Genomic DNA, 20367 nt, shown 5'->3' with positions numbered 1-20367 from the left:
AATTCCAACGAACGTCTCGCTGGCATTTTTCAACTCAGCTGAACAACACAAGCCAACCCAGCACTCCTCTGCATACGCATAATCAGTTAAAATACAGCATCAGATCTAACGACAACCATGTAGTAAACGTAAACAACTTTGTTTAATTAGTTCAACAAGAAAAAAAGAAAGAGATTTTCACATTGGTGTAAAACATTTGACCAAAACGATCAGTGTAGTCACTAACGACACAAACATTATAGCTTGTTTACATCTCAAAAAACAGGAAAATTATTACTCAGAAGTTAATTAACTGAATAAAGAGGAATAACATGCACAGTTGGTTTTCCACAGTGCCGCCAGATGAAATCACTAAACTTCATCAAGAAGTCAGCCAAACGTTTTAACGATTTTAAGCTGCTCCCATCATTCAAGGTCATCCATCTAGAACAAACAGCTGATTCGAACTGAAACAAAACGTATTCAGATGAATAACTGATTGGATAAATCAGTAAAATTAATCAATAGTGTTAGTCCAGATTTGAGAATCAGTAGAAATAATCTGATTGTCCTCCATGATCTATAAAAAATTATCATGAAAAATGTGCTCACGTGTTTTCAAAAATAGCCAAAGTTTTTCCATACTTTGTACCAGAAATGTATTTGTACATCAAGTTCAAGGTTGCTCAATGAAGTAACACTGAATTTATTGGCATGGACAACATTGAAAGAAGCTCCTTATCAAGGCAACAGTATATGTTGCTAGCATTAAACTCCCATTAAACTCCCAATATAGATTGAGTATTATCATTATCTGTCTGCTGGAGAACGTATGGAAATTATTGGGAGATGCTACATGTTCATCACTTCTACAAGCAAACAGGTTAGGACTACAAGATAGCCCACAATAGTTGAAGCTCAGAATTCATGTAAAAAAATATATAATTTCAATTCTCTTCCATAGCTTATCAACAACAGTGCTCACAGAATCTTTTCCAAAGCAGTTCTCCTCATGTTTAGCAGTAGAAAAAATTATAGGTTCAGACCATGAAATTAACATGTACACACCCTCTAAGTGAATCTCATTGACGAATAAATGGTTCTCACACATTGAATTGTAACAGTTTACATGATCTATGTACCAATAATTACCTTGACTGTACACATTTTCCTTGCACATGCAGTGGACCATCAAGGCTGGGCTTTGCGTATTGCCTCCAGAATCTTCTCCATTTTGCTTCCAGAGTCCACATATCCATCACCACCCTAAAAACAAGATTAATACAAACTGCTGTGTTAGTGCAAATCCTGAAAGGGGGCAGTGCACATTTTTAAGATGTACACAACTTTACATTTTGCTTAAAATTCACTTTGCTTTGTTCAAAACACATTCGATGTGAGGAAAATAAAAAGTACTCTGAAATCACACTGAGGCTACATATTTATTTTATGTCTGTAAGATTGGGAGGATTTACAGTAAACCCTGCTTACTCTAACTCTAACAAAAAATTGTTTTAGTTAGCAGGGGTTTGAGTTAGCTGATAGTAAATAACTGAAAAATAGGGTCAAGGAAAATCAGATCTTGTTCAAGTTACCAGGGGGTTTGAGTTAGCAAAGTTCTACTGTAGTTTTTAAAGTGATTTGACTTTACTAGCCTAGAGGAGGTTGTCTCGAAAATTGAAGGAGGTCCATGATGTGAAATTTTGAAGGTTCAGAGTGACAACATTCAATACTTTCACCTTTTTGGAATGAACAAGTTTACCAGCCACCTCTACTTCCAAATAACCTGTTACTCCTGGTGTTCCATATCCTTCCTGGAAAATATACACATGTATATTTAATCAAGGTTTAGAGAACTTTTTTCTTATTCTCTCAATTCAACAAACTTCACAGTACATACCACTTCTACTTCTGTGTCATCAAACTCTTCGAGGATCTCTTTTTTGATCTTCTCAAACTGGAGGGAATAAACGAAGTAAGTCCACTTAATACAAAGTGTTTCCCTCTTCAAGCACCAACCACTAAAATGTAGCACCTGTGGAACTTCATATGCCATACAACTTCCTAATCTTGCTTGGAATTCTTAAAAAATTCAACAGGTGATAGGATTTCTCTACCAGTTTAAAAATCTCTTTTATCCTGTTTTGCAGGGTAAAAGAGATTCAAACTGAATGCAAGCTCATAATTTCATGCAAGGGGGATTTCTTGCCACATGTTACTCATTGAAATAAGAGTGAAAATTAAAACAGATGGCAAACCAATAATTTTTTTAACACAAGAAGGTTGCATGCAGTCCATCACTGGCTACTTCTTATTGCTCTGAACTAACTCTCTGATTTACAGGACCCCTAAATTTCAATGATGGCTGGCAGTGCAAAACAATTTGCTTAATTACCCACAAATGTTCTTTCTAGGACATTTTTATTAAATTCATGGAGTTTAAAAACTCAGTGTTGCAGTGTTAACTCAAAAGTTAGCAAACTAGAGCACAAGTAAACTTCATCTTAACCTCCCTGGGCAAGACTTCTGCACAGTGCAAAATTTCAATTTGATTTACAGTTCTTGGATGAAGATGACAATAGCAAAAACAATAGATTGCCTGCTGGTACTACAGCACCTTTCCCATTCCTGTCTTACAGGGGTGAGGAGAAATGTTTATATGAGAAATCCTTCACTTTCCTCCAATACTCATGCAAAGTGAGTTGCCTTGCCCCTCCCTCCTAAAGGTTTGTGATCGGGTGGGTGGAGGGGATGGGATTGTTCCTGCTGCAAAATGCAACAACCCTTGGAAAGCAACTCATTAAAATGCAGAGTTAGGTACGTAGGAAAGCAGATTGTCGATAAATGCTGGTAATATCACGAGTCAATTGTAAAAAAAACTAAAGCAAAAAAAGTTCGTTGTTGATAATAGTTTGCTTTAAAACGGTAAACCGTAAAATTTTTCTGGGATTTGGCCAATACAAATTCAAATCGAGTAATGGGTTTTGCTGCGTCATGCACACTTTTCACTGGTTTGCGAAAACTAGCCATACTTCTGCTCATGTTAATAATCTTGAAAAGCTCGCATTAGATGAATCATACCTTGGGCCTGTACCCTCATCCACCACTGCAAAGGAAACACACAAGTTGTGTGATTATTGAGACTCAGTAAAGGCAGTAAGTTTTTAAGTGATTAGGCAACGAGGTAGACAGTGCGAAAGCAAAATTTTGATGCAAGTCTTGCACGACATTTAACGACAAAGACTCAAGTAAAAGTATAAACAAGTCTGCTTACCAATAGGTGATCTTAACCTTTACTGGCATATTGCTGTCGAAAAGTTTTAACGGTCGTAAAAACCTGAAAAATTGCAATACTCTCGCCACGACGTGTTGCGACAAATACTGCCAACGCATTCACTAATACAATATGTTTCACCCAGAAATGATTGCGGGTAACGAAGGTGTTTCCCTCGGGTACACAGTTAGGCACCTTTTTCCCGTTCGATGTCCTGTAAAACATTTCCGGCAGTTTTTTTTTTCTTATTCAAACCTATAAAAAATTTTTCATTAGGTAGTTTTCGGGCTATTCACTCATATTTAATGACTATAACTCTTGAAATAAGGGATTATTGAAGCTTTATTTATACCCTCAGCCTCCCCTCCCCTAGAAAACTTTCTATTCTCCCAGAGTGCACCGTAGGCGTATTCTGCAAAAAATAAAAGAGCGCGCGCATTTCAAGTGAGTTTCACGGAGGAAATGTTTTCTTAGTCTTCACGATTTCAATATTTTGTTGACTGTTTGATATGAATACTCCGAGTGTAAAAGATCTACCGGATGACGATTCTCCTAATCTCTACGTAGTGTTCAATGTGTGGGAACCACCCAGACGTTTGAGTCGGTCTACAAGGTAAAGAAGGACAATTTTCTTTAAGCGCGCCCTGGAAAACCATGAGTTGATAACGATCTTGAGTTTCTATTACTCAGTTGTTCATTTATATGATTGTTGTAATTTAGATCTAAAGAAATCTTGGGTCTTGCAGAAGCTTGTGCAGGTCTTTGTGAAGTGTTCGATCTGCCAAGTATAGCTATTTTGATGAATCGGAATGTTTCTTGTTGGTTTTGAACAAACTTAATTATTGTTATTGATGATTCGTAAGTTTCCGCGCGTTCGATTCCATGATCGCCCCGTTTTACACGCAATGTACATGCTACAGTGTTAATGATTTATGAGAAAATTGATTAACTTTTCCCGTTGAAGCAAAAGTGGCAAAACTATTACCTATAATACTTTTATTACAAAGATTCATAATCTTATATACATGCATGTAATTGCAGACTAGTTTTGAGTGTAAAAAGCTGCATTAGAGTTCCTTTGTCCTTTTTCTTTTGGAAGAGAAGCCTTTAACGTCATCTATTTCTCACGAGTTATTAAAATCACCTGTTAAGTGAAATCTTTTAAAGTAAGTAATATAATGAATTATTTTCTGTAGATTTCCTCTCTTGTGTAGGGTTCTTTGAACCCTTTAGTGACCAACACAGAATTTCTCCTTACAATATCATTACAAGATCAAGCAGGCAAGCCATGAAAATAAAGAAATGAAATTAATCAGGAGATTGTTAGTTGATTCAATACCAATTTCTCTGAACTAACATCAGAAGAATTGCAGGGCAGGCAATAATGAGAATTACAAATAAGATCTTGGAGCATAAATAAGTTGTGTTGAAGATGATGATTAAGATGATGACGATAATTATAATTATTAAATACATGAACTATTACACTTACTTTATTTATGGTAGAATTTTACTACTTCTTGGTTATTTCTTTTCTCTGTCTGCAGTGATAAAGAAAGAGGAGACAACAAAAAATGCTTCCATTGCCGTTTCCCACTACCGCTGCCAGAACAAATCATAATTTTTAGTCTTGGAAAATGGGAAGTGAATTTCAAGGGACAGGAGATAATAGCAGAAGTATCTCTTGAGGCAGAGACTCCACCTCAGAAAATAGGCACACTATCATGCAGGAGTAAAGCACTTTGTTGGGATGAGGGATGGAAGACAAAGTTTTTTAAAAGAAGTGAAGAGCTTACAGAAGAGGTACTACATTTGTATTAGAATATTGCTGTTTTGCCAAGGATTATTCCATCAAGAGATCTGTCCCTAATTTTTCCTTCCCCTTGAAGAAAGAAGAGCATTTGGAGAGGAGGGTGTGAAACCAACCAGCGTCAAATCTTGTGCTATGTCTCTTTGACTTCCCCTTATTTTTTTAATATTTGCCTCAAATCAAGGCAGACCATTTTTGTTCATGTTTTGCCCTAATTTCATCTTTTGATTTAGAAAAATATTGTATACAAAAAAAACCCAGTCTCATTTTGGCTGTCATTGTGAGTCATTGTGAGTCCTTTGTTGTAGCTATAGCAATTGAATCTGAGTCTTGAGCATCCCAATTGTGTTCTGTTCTGCTCTAGCAGTGCCCAGTGGCCTCTGGTACCTTATTTTGTTCCTGGGCAACCAGGGAATCTTAGTTTTTTCATAAAAAGCATATGTTGGGCACCCTGGATTTCACAATTTCAGAGCACTGAGCTCCCTTCAATTTTTCATAAAGCACAGCCTTATGTTCTCAGAACTGAAATCTAAATTGACTGGATCTTACAAGCTTTCAAAAAAACAAGTTTAGCAATTGTTTATTAAAGACAAAAGTGGGTTGCCCGTGGTGCTCGGGGTTTGTTCAAAGTTTACTCTTTACTGCTATTTTATTTTTAGAACATTATAATGCATAACTATGCAATACATACTAAACTAAAAAAATAATAGCCTTCCACAGTGCAGACCCACATTTATCATAGATTATGAATTGATTTTGATTCTTTATTTTTTAGGGGCGAATGGCTAAGCTGACCCTAAGAACTGTGAATGAAAAATGCAATGATGAAAAAGAAAACAAGAAATTTTGTGAACATGCTGTACTATCACCAACACAGGAAACTCAAAGAGATTCTTCCAAGAGTCCTGTCACACCAGGAAGTTTAAAAAACCTGAAGCAACAAAAGCTCAATTTCAATGAATGTACAAAGATGGAGTATTCTCCTGTGGAACCAAAAGATGTCATTTCACCCCCACCCACTAAGAAACGGAGACAGAGCAATGCTGATATGTGAGTAGACTCTTAACCCTTTACACCTCAACATCAGTATGCATATTCTCCATACTGTTCTCTATACATTTCCTAAGATACTGACAAGGAGAATTAGCATAACAATCCAGAGGTTTTGTAGTTTTTGATCATTTCCTTTATTCTCATGACCCTAATTTGTGATTCAGGGAAGATATTGTAAGGAGAAATTAGATGCTAATCACTCTTAGGGGTTAAAGGGTTAACCCTTTACACCTCAACATCAGTAGGCATACTCTCCATGCGGCTCCCTAAACATTCCCTAAGGTGCTGACAAGGAGAATTTCAAGAGTTTAGCTTCTTTAGTTGGTGATCATTTTAAATATTCTCATGACCTTAATGTGTGATTCAGTGGTGATATTGTAAGGAGAAATTAGATGCTAGTCATTCTTAGGGGTCTAAGGGTGAATTTCTCAGAGGTCTGTGCTACATTTTATCAGTTTTGGAAAGTGTGATTAAAGTATAGACATGTATGCCCTACTAATTTCTTTATAATTAGCTGAATTTCACAAGTTTTTTAATTTGCTCTTGGTTGATCTATTGGAGGACAGATGCATAAATGAGGTCATTATTATCAACATTTTGCTTTTTTATCAAATAAATGAACCCCTAAGAGTGACTAACATCTAATTTCTCCTTGCCATATCACCCCTGAATCAAACATTAAGGTCAGGAGAATAGAGGAACTGATCACCAATTACAGAAGCTCTTGATTATTAGACAAATTCTCCTTGTCAGTACCCTGAGAAATGTTTAGAGAACAGTATGGAGAATATGCATACTGATGTTAGGGTGCAAAGGGTTAATAAATTCCATATTGCCAGGTATCTGTTCAATAAAATAGATCACAGAAGATGTTGTAATGTGGTAAGAACATCAGCGGCACACTTAGTTGCACCTCAAGTTCCTTTTTTTTTTTTTTTTTTTTGTCCTTACCACACATTAACCCTTTAACTCCAGTGAGTGACCAAGACAGAATTTCTCCTTACAATATCAATACAATATCAACCAGATAGGAGAAGAGAATAAAGAAAAATATCAATTTGTGGATAATTAGTCAATGCAATACTAAATTCTCTGAACGAACATTATAAGAATTGTATGGTTGACAGTAAGGAGAATTACAAATTTGATCTGAGAGTTAAAGGGTTCATCTGTGATCTTACCGAACTGAAGTACAGCAATATAAAAAGGAATCAATTTGTTGATCAGTTAATCCCATGTCCTTCATATTAGCCTCAGGTAAATTACAGTCTTCATTGGGTAACTGTTCCTTTTTTTTTCTTCTTGCTTTTAAAAGGCCTATTCAAGGTCAGAGACAGAATTCCAGAAAAGGTCCAAGTAGTACCAAAAAGAATCACAGAAACAATCCAGTGAAGAGCCCTGATGTGCTGACACCACCTGACACTCCATCGACCATCAACATGGGTGATGGTAAGTTTATGAAAATCTCATGATACACTTTATTCTAAATGCAAGAAATAATATGTTGAAGAAATAATCAGAATGAGAGAGTTGCATTACATACTATGGTAGTCAAATAGCACTCCATCAAATTATTGGAAATGTATCCTTAAATTTGCACTTTGAAATTATCACACTCTATAAATTTTCTATGCAAAATCTCAAGAACGTGTCATTTTGGGCCACATTTTTTGTCATGTATTGTAAACAGAAGTAGTCCTGAAGAGTAAATGAATGTCTGTATGGAAGGCAACTCATATCTGTTTTCAACTTTTTGTTGAATTATATGGAATACAATGGCAAGTTTCTTACTGTATTTTCTTGAATAAGTGCATACACTCTAATATGACTTATAGGTGTCCCCCTAAAATAAGTGCCCACCCCCCTCAGGCTAATTCATCAATAAGTGCCCCCCCTCCTCTGTTACTTACTCCAATAATAGGGATACAAGGAAAACCTGTTTCTATTGCCACTTTATCTATAACTTTTTAAGCTTTGACTAAATTGGAATCAGAACAGTTTAGTAGCTTCCTAATTAGCACCCCTTTTACTTAGCAATCTTTTTCCAATAGGTTCCCCTCCCTTAAGCCAAAATTTTAAATGAGCACCTGGGCACTTATTCAAGGAATATGGTTTAAACAAACTGGTATATTTACTTGTATTCATTAGTGCCATCAGGCCGATGGGGGCATGACATGTGTTTGATTGACAAGAGTAAGGCCATTCTGATTGGAGGACAAGGAAACAAGCAACAGATGGCAAAAGATTCTGTTTGGACTTTGAATTTGTCCCAAGGTTTGTTATGCCCTGTCTTTTCTACACTTCCTATAAAAAAAAAATAGTTTTACAGGGTTTATTTATGTAGCTCAGCACTCTTTAAGTTGCTACATGGAAACCTTAAGTTATAAAATGGTTGTGTCAAATAACATTTCAGTTCCTCATCCCAAAGTGGAACTGAAAATTTGTACAACATTCATAATTACTTATTTAAAATATTTCAAGCAAATATTTATCACTTTACAATTTATACCATGATAAGCAATAGATGATAAGGATACTGATAAATGTACTTGCTGCATGACTGTAGTAAACAGGTCACTAAAGAGACAACTTTTGCTGAAAAATTAGTTGACAAAATTTTTTTCTACTCACCTTGGGGACTAAAACAGGTGCAGGTTAGAGCTCCTTAATATTGCAAGCATAGCACCTGGTAGAGTCTGATTGTTTAGATTTTGTTGTACAATGTTGCACAGTGTCCTTCCTTACTACTTTTACTATTTTGTTTTTAGTGACAACACACCATATTAATGATTTAAGGTTACCAAAGGCAACTTTGAGAAAAGTTTTCCTTTCATTCTGCTGTGATACAATGTTGAATTTGCTTGACGGAATATTTTTTTAAGGATGCCCATCTTGGCATGAGGAGAGCTGCATAGGAGGTGGTGCTGATAGGCGAATTGGACACACAGTCACGTATAACCCAGAGAAGAAAGTGTTGTATGTGTATGGTGGTTCAAAAACAAAGAGATGGTTTAGTGATGTAAACATTCTGGACTTGAAAACAAATACCTGGTCAGCTGTTAAGGTTAGTGAGAACAAATGTAAGCACATTGATTTGCTTCATTAGGTCAGGTCCCAAGATTTCATCCATGCCTGTCACCTCTGATTACTAAAGATTTCCTTTGTAACTAGAGGAAGAAGTGGTAAAATGGCCATCACCCTGGACTCTGGCTGATTTTTTATTGATTCTCATCACCTGTTTGTTGAACAATGTATGAGAAAGGCTAGGAGAAGTTATATTTCTATCACTTTTCAGATTGAAATGATCCAACATTAAGGTGGTATGCAGCAAATCAATTTCAAATTGCTTGCTTCTTTTAGCTGCTAATCTGGCTGGGTTTTTATGATAGGTAAATGCTTGTATCTTATGATAAATTCTTTTGTCAAACTGTATCGTATGATTTTTAACTCTCCCCTGTCAATTCTTCTGACACATTGCAATGCAAATATTTGCTCTCTCTTTCAGGCTGTTGGTAATGCTCCCACTAGAGCCTATCATAGCTGTAACTTGTTTTGTGGGGAGCTGCTTGTATTTGGTGGTGTATTTCCAAATCCTGATCCAGAACCTGATGGCTGTAGTAATGAGCTTTATATCTTCAACACAGTATCAAACAACTGGTACAAACCAATCACAACAGGAACCCCACCCAAACCAAAATCAGGGTAATTGAAATTAACTGTTTTCTAGTAAAAGATAAAGTCTTACATGTGATCCAAGTGACATAATGCTGGTGTTCTACTCCATGAGTTTTGTTGGCATTAGTGACCAAAGCAGCACTTAATCATCTTATTCAAAGCTTCAACCTCCCCCCTGCCCCTCAGGAAACCCACAGGTATTTGACTGTTGTCAGAACTCAGGAGTGGGGAATTTGAACCTTGCTTGGGTGGGATGGGGATATGGACAGACTACACATGTTTTAATTAACCAGATTAAACATAAAGAGTCAGCTTTTGTGAGCAAATGGCCCAGAAGGAAACTTTCTCTTTTTAGAATGATGCTTTTGAGCAAAAAATCAAACAGCAGCACTGACAACTGCTACATGACCTTGCTAGATATTATAAAATTTGTTGATCACACAAGAAATAATTCAATAACAAATTGTAATTTAGTATTATCAACTAAGTGGATGATGTAAATTGGCCATCATTAAGAGTTTAAAAGCTGATGTTCTGAGAATTAGCCCTTCGTGAATTCTCTCGCAAAGGGTAAACACTCAACTTATCAATTTATGTTATCAACTCAGTTGACAAGGCTAAATTAACCTGTTATACTCTCCCACCAACACAGTTTCTTACCCCCTTTGATTAAAATTTGTGCTTGAGTGGGGCATTTCAATGCATTTTTTCCCATGGGGTTGGAGGGGGGGGGGGGATTGAATTAACCAATCTACAAAAGTTCAAAAGCTAGGGGGGTGGCCCAGGGGGGATGTTGAAAAGTGAAAGGTCCAAAATTGTGTACCTCTTTGTAGTGCCAAGGTGAGGCTTTGCAAAATGTTTAGAGTATGTTCTACTTTGGTTGTGACTGGTCTGGAAATGAAGGGAACTCTGTTGTGACTCTTATGTAGAACTCTTTTTGGCAGGGATCTGTTGGTTGAGATTTAACTTAGATTTTCTCCTTCTCTTGACAGTCACTCAGCATCTTTATTAGATGACAGATTGGTTATATTTGGAGGCTGGGATTTTCCACAATGTTACAATGATGTTTCAATTATCGACTTGGGTGAGTTTCAGAGCAACTTGCTTTTAACAAGCAGTCTATAATTTTTACTTCCTTCTCTGTAAATTTGCTGTTAGGAAATTATTCAGCATGATACAGAAGTGCAGGGAAAAAACAAACTTCACAGCTATATGGGGGATGTTGATGCCTTGAATTGAAAGACACCTAAGCACCTAACACTCCCAAGTCCACACCAAGTATAATTTAAAAAACTGTTGATTTGGTTTTGAATTTAGCAATGATGGAGTTTTCTAGTCCTATTTTATCTGGCACCCTTCCATCACCTCGTAGTTGGCATGCCTCAGCTGTTCTTCCCCAACAAAGGATTTTCATTCATGGTGGTTATGATGGTGAACAGATCCTCACAGACTCATTTGTACTTGAGCTAGGTGAGTTCAATTTTTTTTTCTTTTGTATTGGTGTACTTGTCAGCAACTCACAAATGTCATAGATTACATATTTTGGCGCATTATGTGTGACCCTCTCTTAGTTCTGAAGTTTGTTATGTTCCTTAAAAGTAAGTATTTTAAGGTTTATTTATTTGTTAAGATCCCTTCTCCCCACCCTTGGAGAGATCCTGTTCCCCCCCCAAGTACCTTCTGTTCCTACCTCTGTGCCATGAACATGGTAGTTCATCTCTAGAAAAAGAATGCTAACAGAAATGATGTACAATTTTTAATTCTGATTGTAGGAACTTTAACATGGATTACGGTTAAGACCAGTAAAAGCCTCACGGCAAGGGCAGGGCATGTAGCTCTATTTCTACCTGTGGAGGATAAAGAAAAAGAGAAGGAAGAAATTGCTGTGTTTGGTGGTGGTGACAATGCTGGAGGATACTTCAATGATCTAGTTGTCTTTTCACCCAGCACTTGTTAACATTACAATGCACCAGGCAACTTGTTGTGTCAGAAGATTATTATGAACATCAAGCTGTTTCTAAAGCAATTAATAAGAAGGAAATATTCAAGTGAAAGGGTTCAGTTTTCAGTTCATATTTGTTATAACAAATAGAGTAGTTGTGTGGTAGGATTCTACTGCAAACTGTTAAATAAATTATAGAATCTGTAGTGTTAGAAATATAACATATGATGTACTTATTGACATTTTTAAGTATTTCATAACCAGACTAGTTAAATAAGCTGATCCAGGGTGAACATTTTGATGTAATTTTGATTGTTTTTTGTATATAGTGTGTCAGAGCTTTGTTTTGAGAAGCGTAATGTTTTGAAGGCAAAGTTTTGAATTTTGCATCGAATGTAAGGCAAAACTGGAACTAACAAAAAATCTGAGGTGTAAACCTCAGTAAACCTCAAAAACACGAATTCATGCTAACCTTGGTTCATTTTAACCCTTTGACCCCTAAGAGTGACCAGCTTCTAATTTCTCCCTAAATATCACCCCTGAATCAAACACTAAGTTCACAAGAATCAAGGAAATGATCACCAATTTATGAAGCTCTTGATTGTTGAACAAATTCTCCTTGTCAGAACCTTAGGAAATGTATAGAAAATAGTATGGAGAATATGCATACTGATGTTAGGGTGTAAAGGGTTAATCATGATTTGAACTACCAGCTTTAAGTTCTAGTTTTTTTTTTTTAAGTAAACTTCAAACTGTTTGTATCTCATTTTACTTAGTATGTTAGACTTGCGAGTATTAAACATGTTGATTCCACGATGCAGGAGTGAAAATGACATAAACAATTATTACTTACTTTGCTAAAGCATATTATTCTTTGTAGAGAAAGTATAGCTCAAAAAAAAAAACTTTCCCTCTTATCTTCAAACAAATGCTCTTATTATATACCTAGACTTTCAGTCAACAAAACAAACACTGTGATTGGTTGATTCTTGGTCATGTGCCCCTGATCAAATTCAAATGTATCCTGACTGGGAAAAAATTGTGCAGTTGTTGCCCATGTGCCTAGTTCAACAGCATGCTTTTGCCATTTGTTTAAGAGAAAATATAAAATATATAACAAAGCACTTAATATAAGGTCCCTTGGGAAACTGGTTAGTTTTTGTTTTGCCTGATGTTTCCCTCAACTTCCTCTTGGGAAACATCATGACTTTTGCAGAAACAAAACTAAATGTTTCCCTCAGTACTATACCCTAAGTGTATGTTGTTTGTGGGGAGAATAATTCTCAAGGTAGAACCAGTAATGGTCAAAATTAAGGAAAAAGGAAAGGTGACTTATTTACTTGACCCTTTCACTCTCAAGATCTCTGTTGTAATTCTCCCTACTGACTGCCATATACCAGTAATAAATTCTTATAAAGTTGCCTGTAGTTTGGAGAATTTGGTATTGGATAATTTAAAATTCCCAAATTCATATTTTTCTTTATTCTCATCACTTGCCTTCTTGACATTGCATTGATGTTGTGAGGAGAAATTTTGTATTGGTCACTTATGGGAGGTAACCCCTCAACTCCTACCAGGGACTAGCATCTAATTTCTTCCTATATCAACCCTGAATCACACATTTAAGTTACAAAGGAACTGGTCACTGACTAGAAAATCCATTGATTGTTACCCAAATTCTCCTTATCAGCACCTTAGGAAATGCATATAGGACAGTGTTGAGAATATGCATAGTGATATAAAGGTGTAGAGTGAAATATAGTCAAACAACAATATCAAGGAAGGTTTCTTTTACTTTTAATACTTCAACTTTTCATTTGGTAACAATAATATCAAAAGCCTATCTATACACAACAGTTCACAAAATGCACAAAAATATAGATACATTTAATTTGGCATGTTGCCATGATCAGTGAGTGGTGGACAATGCAAAGCTATGCATACAATAAATACAGCACTAGGCTTAAATACAAGTACACTACCTTTTAATATGGGTACAAAAAGTTCTAAGAAATGATAACTCGATTCAGGAGAGCTAGGGCAATGAGTGTAAACTACCTTTTGATGTGGGTATGACAAGTGCTCAAAAATTAGTGACTCGATTCAGGAAAGCTAGTGCAACAAGAAAATTGTAACATTATTAATAACTGACTCTGATATTTTGAAAACTTGGGAACGTTCTAAAGTTTGCAAATTCTCTTCTTGTTGCTATGTTACCTGTGAAAGAGTAAAGTTCATAGATTCTTTTAATGAAAGATTTCTAACATAGTACTCAAACAAAGAGTACAAGCAAGTTTACTTAAACTGTTGTCAGAATCTATTGTCGCCAATTTCCATAAATTTAAAATATAAAAGAAAGAAGATTTTTTTAAACTTAATTTGTTTGCTACTAGAGCAGAAATCACTTGTGTCATTCACTCTTAATTTGTTTTATTCACATGACTTACAAAATGAAATAATGTGAGATTTGGCTGGACTGGGTTCAGCATTTTGAAAATTTCAAGAAGGAATTAAATTTCATAAATTAATTTGCTCCAATCTGGAATCAATGTCTAGTCAGTATTAAAACAGCAAGTGTGAATGCAATTTTATAATCTGTATGCATGTATGGAAAACTCTGATGATTTCACTTTGGTCTAATTATGGATATATTTATTTATATATATATCTATATATATATATATATATTAACCTCACTTTGAAACTTTTCTAACGATAACTTTACAAATATCTCAGTTTGTACATGTCTGTGCAGTCTGAAAGGGAGGAATACTATGCACTTGCCAAAATAAGCCTTCAACTAATGGTAGCCTTGATGCACACATTGCAGTCAACCCTCTCTAATTTGACACAGTTGCTGGAGGGGGGAGGAGGGAGGGGAGGGAGGGAGGGGAGAGTTCTCTTTGAGGCATCTGTTCCACAGGTTATAACAAACACCTGCAGGAGAGTACTTTTCTTGCTTTACATGTGCAATGGGAAGCTGTCGTGAGACAACTTGACTTCCACACTTGTGTCCCAGGTTTAATTCCCAGACCTTTTGCCACGTGGGTTTTAAGTTTTTTGTTGGATGTGGTCCTTGTACACTGGTTTTCTCCCCTTCAGAAAAACTAACAATTAACATTCCAATTTGTGGTAATCAGGACATAAAGAAATCTACCTCAAAATATGTACCACAACTTAAAAATTTTCCTTATTGTTTTCAGTTCTAGATATTGCAAATTAAGCTTAAAGTACAACCTGACTTGAAACATCAATAGTGCAATACCCCATTTAATTTTTTTCTTTTTCAAGGATGAACAGCATGTCTGGTTTAGAGAGAGTTGACAGTAGAGTTGGAGTGGTGGACAATACTTGTGGTAGACAATACATGTTCTTTGCTATGCAACGCTATGTGACAAATACTTATTTCCATATTTTGCTTAGCAACTTCTACTAACATAATGCATGAAGCAAAATGACATCCCCTTTGACTTTCCAGAAAAAATTTTAAATATACAAATACTCAACACATTGTTTTCATAAGACATGTCATTCTAATTTCTACAATGGCTCTGTGGTATATCACTAAATTTACAAGCTAGCCTTTTTACGAAACACAACATCAAAATTTCTACTTTAATGGATGTTGCAAAAGCAAAGTCAAAAACTAATATAGTTTTTGCCTTCTTGGTTGTGGAAATACACTCTTGCAAAAAGGTTTTTGAGACACTTGATGTGGTAATTTGGGTAAAAAATATTCAACACACACCAAGAAAAGAATTTTGCAGATATAGGTTTTCATTTGCTTCAGAGTGGTATGAAAAAGTTGCAAAAGTTATGGGTGGATTATCGATTTTTTTTTTGCCAGCATAGCACACTAACACATGCAAATGAAAACAATACAGCAGCAGGTATCAAGAACACTTACAACATGCATCAGTGAAATCCTAACAACTTAACAAGTTTCTATATTATATCACCAAAGTAAGGACCACATGAAAACTTTGCCCAATAACTTAACATAAATGAGGCTGTACCTAGACATCAAGTGGAGAATGTACCTCTTTCCAAAAAGCTTTCATGTTGTCAATGCATTCATTCCTCGCCTTCTTCTCTTCCTCTAGAAGCTGTTGTTCCAGTTCTGAGAGTGAGTCTGCAGCACAGTGTGTCTGCAAACAGTCATCATAAGACATTCCATTGGGGAGACTCATAGCCTTGAGTGAGGCTGAAACTGTTTTTGTGTAGCGTGCGTGATTGAAGACTTCAGATGCTGAATGCAGACAATCAAGTTGAGAGGTGGGTACTTTGTGCCCAATCAGGATTTGTTCATTTATTAAAGTATGTCCCATAAGCTTTGCAAAACTGTAAGGGACACGTCCCTTGGATACATTCTGAAGAGCAACTGGCTCATCAAGGGAAGCCTGCAAAACAGGAAATTAAGTTGAAAAATTAATAATCAATCTAATTTTCCCAACTGCACATCTACAGTGTAGCTCTTTGCTGACTGTTTCAAGAATAAAGGGCATAAACTTGGAGAGCCCAGAAAAAATATTCAGTGAAAACATTAGAACCAACAAACAGAGATAATCACCATCATCATTAAACATTTACTTGTTACATGTCTTTCAGTATTTCAATAATTTACATCATAAGGATTGAAATGCAAAACAACAATACCCTTGTTCACCCACCCACCTCATCACAAACCAAATCACAAAGAGAAACAAGCATTGCACCCAATCCTAAGGCTGGCTTCTTGATAGCTGCAACCACTGGCTTGGGAAAGTCGATTAGCACCTGTACCAAATATCTATAACAGGATAAAATGTAAACAACATATTAGCAACAACAATTTGCTCTGATGAAATGCAATTGCTAGAAACATCACCTTTAGAATCTCTTTACAGTGGCCAATTCATATAATTAACTTGGCTGATAGGACCAAATCATCTTGTAAAACCCCACATTGATACAGCATCACAGTTTCTTTCATTAGAAACTTAATCCTTTTATTCAGTTTTTGTTTAATTCCTGCAAACCCTAAACTCTTTGTCTTGAAGTTTTGTTTAACCCAGAACAGACTATGATGGAGGGATTACAACTATAGAGTCAGCTTTAGAATTGCTTCAGTGGCCAATTCACATTACCAACTCAATCTGTAGATAAAACCCAATTATCTTGAATTTGCATTAATTAACACCTCTATGCTGCTATCCTCAAGAGGATATCACAGGTACCTATAACTTCTGTCAAAACTAAATGATGCTGACAAAATCACATGCTAGTACTAATATGTATATGAATTTGATCTTGTCGTCATGGCAACATAGGGAACTCAGACAGGTCCATTTGTATAGGGCTGTTTTGAAAAAGGTTGTCAAAAAAAAACCCAAAAAAAAAAACATTTAAGTACACCAGACAACCCCAAAAGATATGGTGGGTAGTTTTTAGGTCACCAATCCTTGACTTTGGGATTTCAGGACAAAAAGAGAAAATGTCACTATAAGGACAAGGCAACTGTTTGATGAATTTAATTGTTTATTGTCAGATATCCAAATTACTTTTTGAGATCTTCACATGGAGGCAAAGCCATAATGTTGATAATTGTGGACAACCTCTTTCAAACAACTTTATGTTACTGGAGTAAAGTACTTATGTTGCTTTCAACCCTTCTATTCTCATAAATGATTAAGATAAATTTCTCATTACAATATCAAGACAAAATCCATGCAGAAAAATAAATCAAAAAATTGTTAAGAATCCTGAGAATTGGAGAGCAGACAGGAAGGAGAATTACTAATAAAATCTTGGGAGTGAAGGTAGTGTAACCTTATTTCTACATTAACAAAATCAGTTGCTGCAGTAACTGAAATTGTTTACGAGTTAAAGTTTGGATAATTTTTATGTGAGAAGCTCTGGATACCTTTTATGTGGCTATTTACATGAGCTGATTAGCATTTGAAAGATATAATTATAACCTTGTTGCAAAAACCTTACCCAATGTACATGCCAAAGGATTACTTAAATAAGCATGTGTGATCCACCTTTTAACTCATGAGCTCCACGGGAATTCACATTTGAAAATTTTTAGTTTTTTACTGTTGAGGCCATCAAGCATGAGCACAAGTCAAGGATTTTGATATTTAGATTCCAACAAACAATTGAAAAGCATGTAATAAAACTTTGTGGATAGGACAACATCGGCAGAATGCTTTCACATGCTTTGAACATCAAAAATTCTGCAGGTATAAGGTATTTTCAGGTGAAAGTGGAAAAACCATATGAGGATTTTGCTTAGATTACACCATTGCAAATCCTTGGGTCTACAGCTTCAAATTACAAGCTATAGTAAAGATATCTAACATACCTGACTTTATCCACATCTCTTCTGTAATGTCTCGGCTCTTCCTCACACGGAACTTGTGTCAAATCTTTGAGATTGACCCCACAGAAAGTCTCTTCTCCTAAGCCACTAATAATAACAAATTGTGACTCATCTACGGCAGCATCCTCCATGACAAGAGTGAGCGAGTCCACAATTCTTTGATTGATTTTGCTTCTCTTGCTGGACGAACGGCTGATAGTTACATGAACACAATCATGGAGTTTTTGCACTGATACCTCTTTACAGATGTAATGTTTTTGACAAGGATCAGAATTATCAATTTGTCCATCTAAGTAATGCTCTCCTGAGCTGACTTGCCCGGAGTGCACATCATCAGTTGCAACCAATCTGTCAATCTCACATTGGTTCCTATGGTATTTGATCAAGTCTTCCTTCCAATATGCTTTGTATGCCAGTCTGTTTACAACTGTCATGTCTTGGTAGTCATGCCCAAGAAAACATTTAAAGTCTAGTTCATAATCAGAGAGTTCATCTGATGGAGCCCATGAACTTGTTCCATCTTTCCACTGAACTAGATACTCATATGTCCCAGAGAGATTTCTTCTCATTCCAAGTATTCTGTCAGCTTTGTTTCTTCTTCTACGTTTGTGGACATTTTCAGAACTTTGTTTAGTTTCCATCAATGGCTCACAATCAGATTGTGACACATTAAGTTGAGCTCTTACCTGAAGATTTTTTCTGGCTTTATTCAAGACCTTACGTTTGAGTTTTTCCGTAGCATCTCTCTTCTTCAGAGCACAAGTTCCAAGAGGTCTTTTGTCATGCTTTTTTTGAAACTTCAACTTCTTCAACTTACGTTTCAATGTCGGAGAACCATCGCTCTGTTCGTCTTCTCCAGTAAAATGAAACGCATCACTTAGAATATTGTCTGATTCAAAAGAAAGCTCGGGTTTCGGCTTAGGTGGACGGCCACGTTTGCGTTTAACTTCCTTCCCAGACGAGAGGATCCTGCAGCCATTAACCCCAACAAACTTTGAGTTTACCCCGGTCACGAACGTTTCCGGTGAAGGTAGCATTAAGTCCAGCGATTTCTTAGAAGGTTTCATGAACGAAAGTTTGTCAACAGCTTTCAAATGCGGCCGCACCCTAGGTTTTTTAACGCCATTCGGTGTCCTGAATATTTTGTGTTTTGTTTCGCAACTCGACAATTTCTTCGGTGGTCGACCCCTTCTCCTGGGAGTTGACGGCGCTTTTTCATTCTCGTCGCTGCTCGACGACAAACAACTCTCCTGCAAATAGCGTATGCCTTTCGGCCGTTTTCTTTTCTTACCAAATTTTGAAGTTGAAGGTGACGCGAGAGATGCTTTCGTGGCACTTGTTTCACAATTGCCATGTGGCGAATTCGAACGAATGTCAACTGAATGTAATTTATCTAAAGATTGTGTTAGATTTTTCGGAGGTCTACCTCTTTTGCGTTTTAAAGGTGTCTCAAAGGAATTTGAACTCTCTGACTCCGTTTGCAGCTCACTTGTCGTGCTTTTCACGCAAACAGATTCACCTGGCTGAGTGCGAGAAGGAGATGTTGACAAAGAACTCACCACGCCAAGCGTCGATCTGAGGTCCAACGAGTTCTTCAAGTCTAAACTTTCGCCGTTTTGCCGCTTAAAGGACAGGAGTTTTAATCTATGATTCGAAAATAGATCAGAAGAATCTTTCTCCAGAGACTTTGTTCTACCATTTTTACATTTTGGACGCGAAGAATCAGAGAGCAGACGCTTTCTTTTCTTCACCGAAGGAAACTTCCTTCGCGCACTAGCTCCCTCGTCCGAGTCGGATTCCATATAACGTGCAGGTTTTTTCAGTACCCTTCCACCGTGAGTAACTAAGGAGGGATTAAGCTTTAAATCGTTGAAGGTAGTATCTTCTCTTCGGTCACTCGTAGTCTTTGTGTGCTGTTCAGGCGGCCATTTAATGCCATTCAACCAATTGTTTCCACAGCCAAGAGCTTGTACGCTTGAATTGTTCAAAGCTGTCTCTGAACTAGATGTCAAAATCATGTCCTTGACTTCTTCCCTAGTGGGAGTAACCGTGGAATCATCTATTCGCATGTCTACCATACAACATAGGCGGAAATCTCGCTTTTCAAAGAAAGCGGACACAAATAAAAAAAGTTTTAATATTATTGAATGGTGCACGCTATGCTCGGCTTGGAAGTTTGAGCGCGTGCGCCTTATTTAAATTCCCCCGCATGAGCGAACCAAGGATAACCGCTGAACAGAATTACATATAAATTTACTCATAAGTCAGGC

General features: G+C 36.5%; 2 protein-coding genes and 1 long non-coding RNA gene across 3 annotated transcripts; 1 reads left to right on the top strand and 2 right to left on the bottom strand.

The window, feature by feature from the left end:
* Nucleotides 1-123: 123 nt before the first annotated feature.
* On the bottom strand, nt 124-3377 carry LOC113670979 (uncharacterized). The gene is made up of 6 exons (XR_003446204.2): nt 3254-3377; nt 3061-3085; nt 1880-1936; nt 1719-1793; nt 1132-1245; nt 124-446 (listed from the first exon to the last, which is right to left on the bottom strand). It is a non-coding gene; the product is annotated as an uncharacterized LOC113670979 (long non-coding RNA).
* A 285-nt stretch (nt 3378-3662) lies between these two features.
* Nucleotides 3663-12549, top strand: LOC113670966 (uncharacterized). Its single transcript, XM_027187179.2, has 10 exons — nt 3663-3866; nt 4801-5056; nt 5839-6113; nt 7432-7565; nt 8265-8390; nt 8999-9180; nt 9622-9818; nt 10784-10875; nt 11109-11261; nt 11564-12549. Exons 1-10 carry the CDS (start codon nt 3763-3765, stop codon nt 11746-11748), a joined length of 1704 nt encoding a protein of 567 aa, XP_027042980.2. The 5' UTR covers nt 3663-3762; the 3' UTR covers nt 11749-12549.
* A 959-nt stretch (nt 12550-13508) lies between these two features.
* On the bottom strand, nt 13509-20271 carry LOC113670965 (uncharacterized). The gene is made up of 3 exons (XM_027187178.2): nt 18080-20271; nt 16408-16522; nt 13509-16133 (listed from the first exon to the last, which is right to left on the bottom strand). The coding sequence occupies exons 1-3, from the start codon at nt 20173-20175 to the stop codon at nt 15750-15752; spliced, it is 2595 nt and encodes an 864-aa protein (XP_027042979.2). The 5' UTR covers nt 20176-20271; the 3' UTR covers nt 13509-15749.
* Nucleotides 20272-20367: the final 96 nt, after the last annotated feature.

The sequence above is a fragment of the Pocillopora damicornis genome, chromosome 7 (assembly GCF_964200805.1).
Source record: "Pocillopora damicornis chromosome 7, jaPocDami1.2, whole genome shotgun sequence".
Classification (NCBI taxonomy): domain Eukaryota; kingdom Metazoa; phylum Cnidaria; class Anthozoa; order Scleractinia; family Pocilloporidae; genus Pocillopora; species Pocillopora damicornis.
The sequence above is the reverse complement of the archived record's forward strand: the minus strand, read 5'-3'. Positions and strand labels throughout refer to the sequence as shown.

What these genes read in the sequence shown, in the direction of transcription:
- LOC113670966 (XM_027187179.2), top strand. Translation starts at nt 3,763, where the DNA reads ATGAATACTCCGAGTGTAAAAGATCTACCGGATGACGATTCTCCTAAT. An exon ending in GACCATCAACATGGGTGATG is followed by an intron (nt 7,566 to 8,264) that starts GTAAGTTTATGA and finishes TGTATTCATTAG; the next exon opens with TGCCATCAGGCCGATGGGGG. An exon ending in ATACCTGGTCAGCTGTTAAG is followed by an intron (nt 9,181 to 9,621) that starts GTTAGTGAGAAC and finishes TCTCTCTTTCAG; the next exon opens with GCTGTTGGTAATGCTCCCAC.
- LOC113670965 (XM_027187178.2), bottom strand. Translation starts at nt 20,175, where the DNA reads ATGGTAGACATGCGAATAGATGATTCCACGGTTACTCCCACTAGGGAA. An exon ending in AGAGATGTGGATAAAGTCAG is followed by an intron (nt 16,523 to 18,079) that starts GTATGTTAGATA and finishes ATCCTGTTATAG; the next exon opens with ATATTTGGTACAGGTGCTAA. An exon ending in GTGATTTGGTTTGTGATGAG is followed by an intron (nt 16,134 to 16,407) that starts GTGGGTGGGTGA and finishes CCTGTTTTGCAG; the next exon opens with GCTTCCCTTGATGAGCCAGT.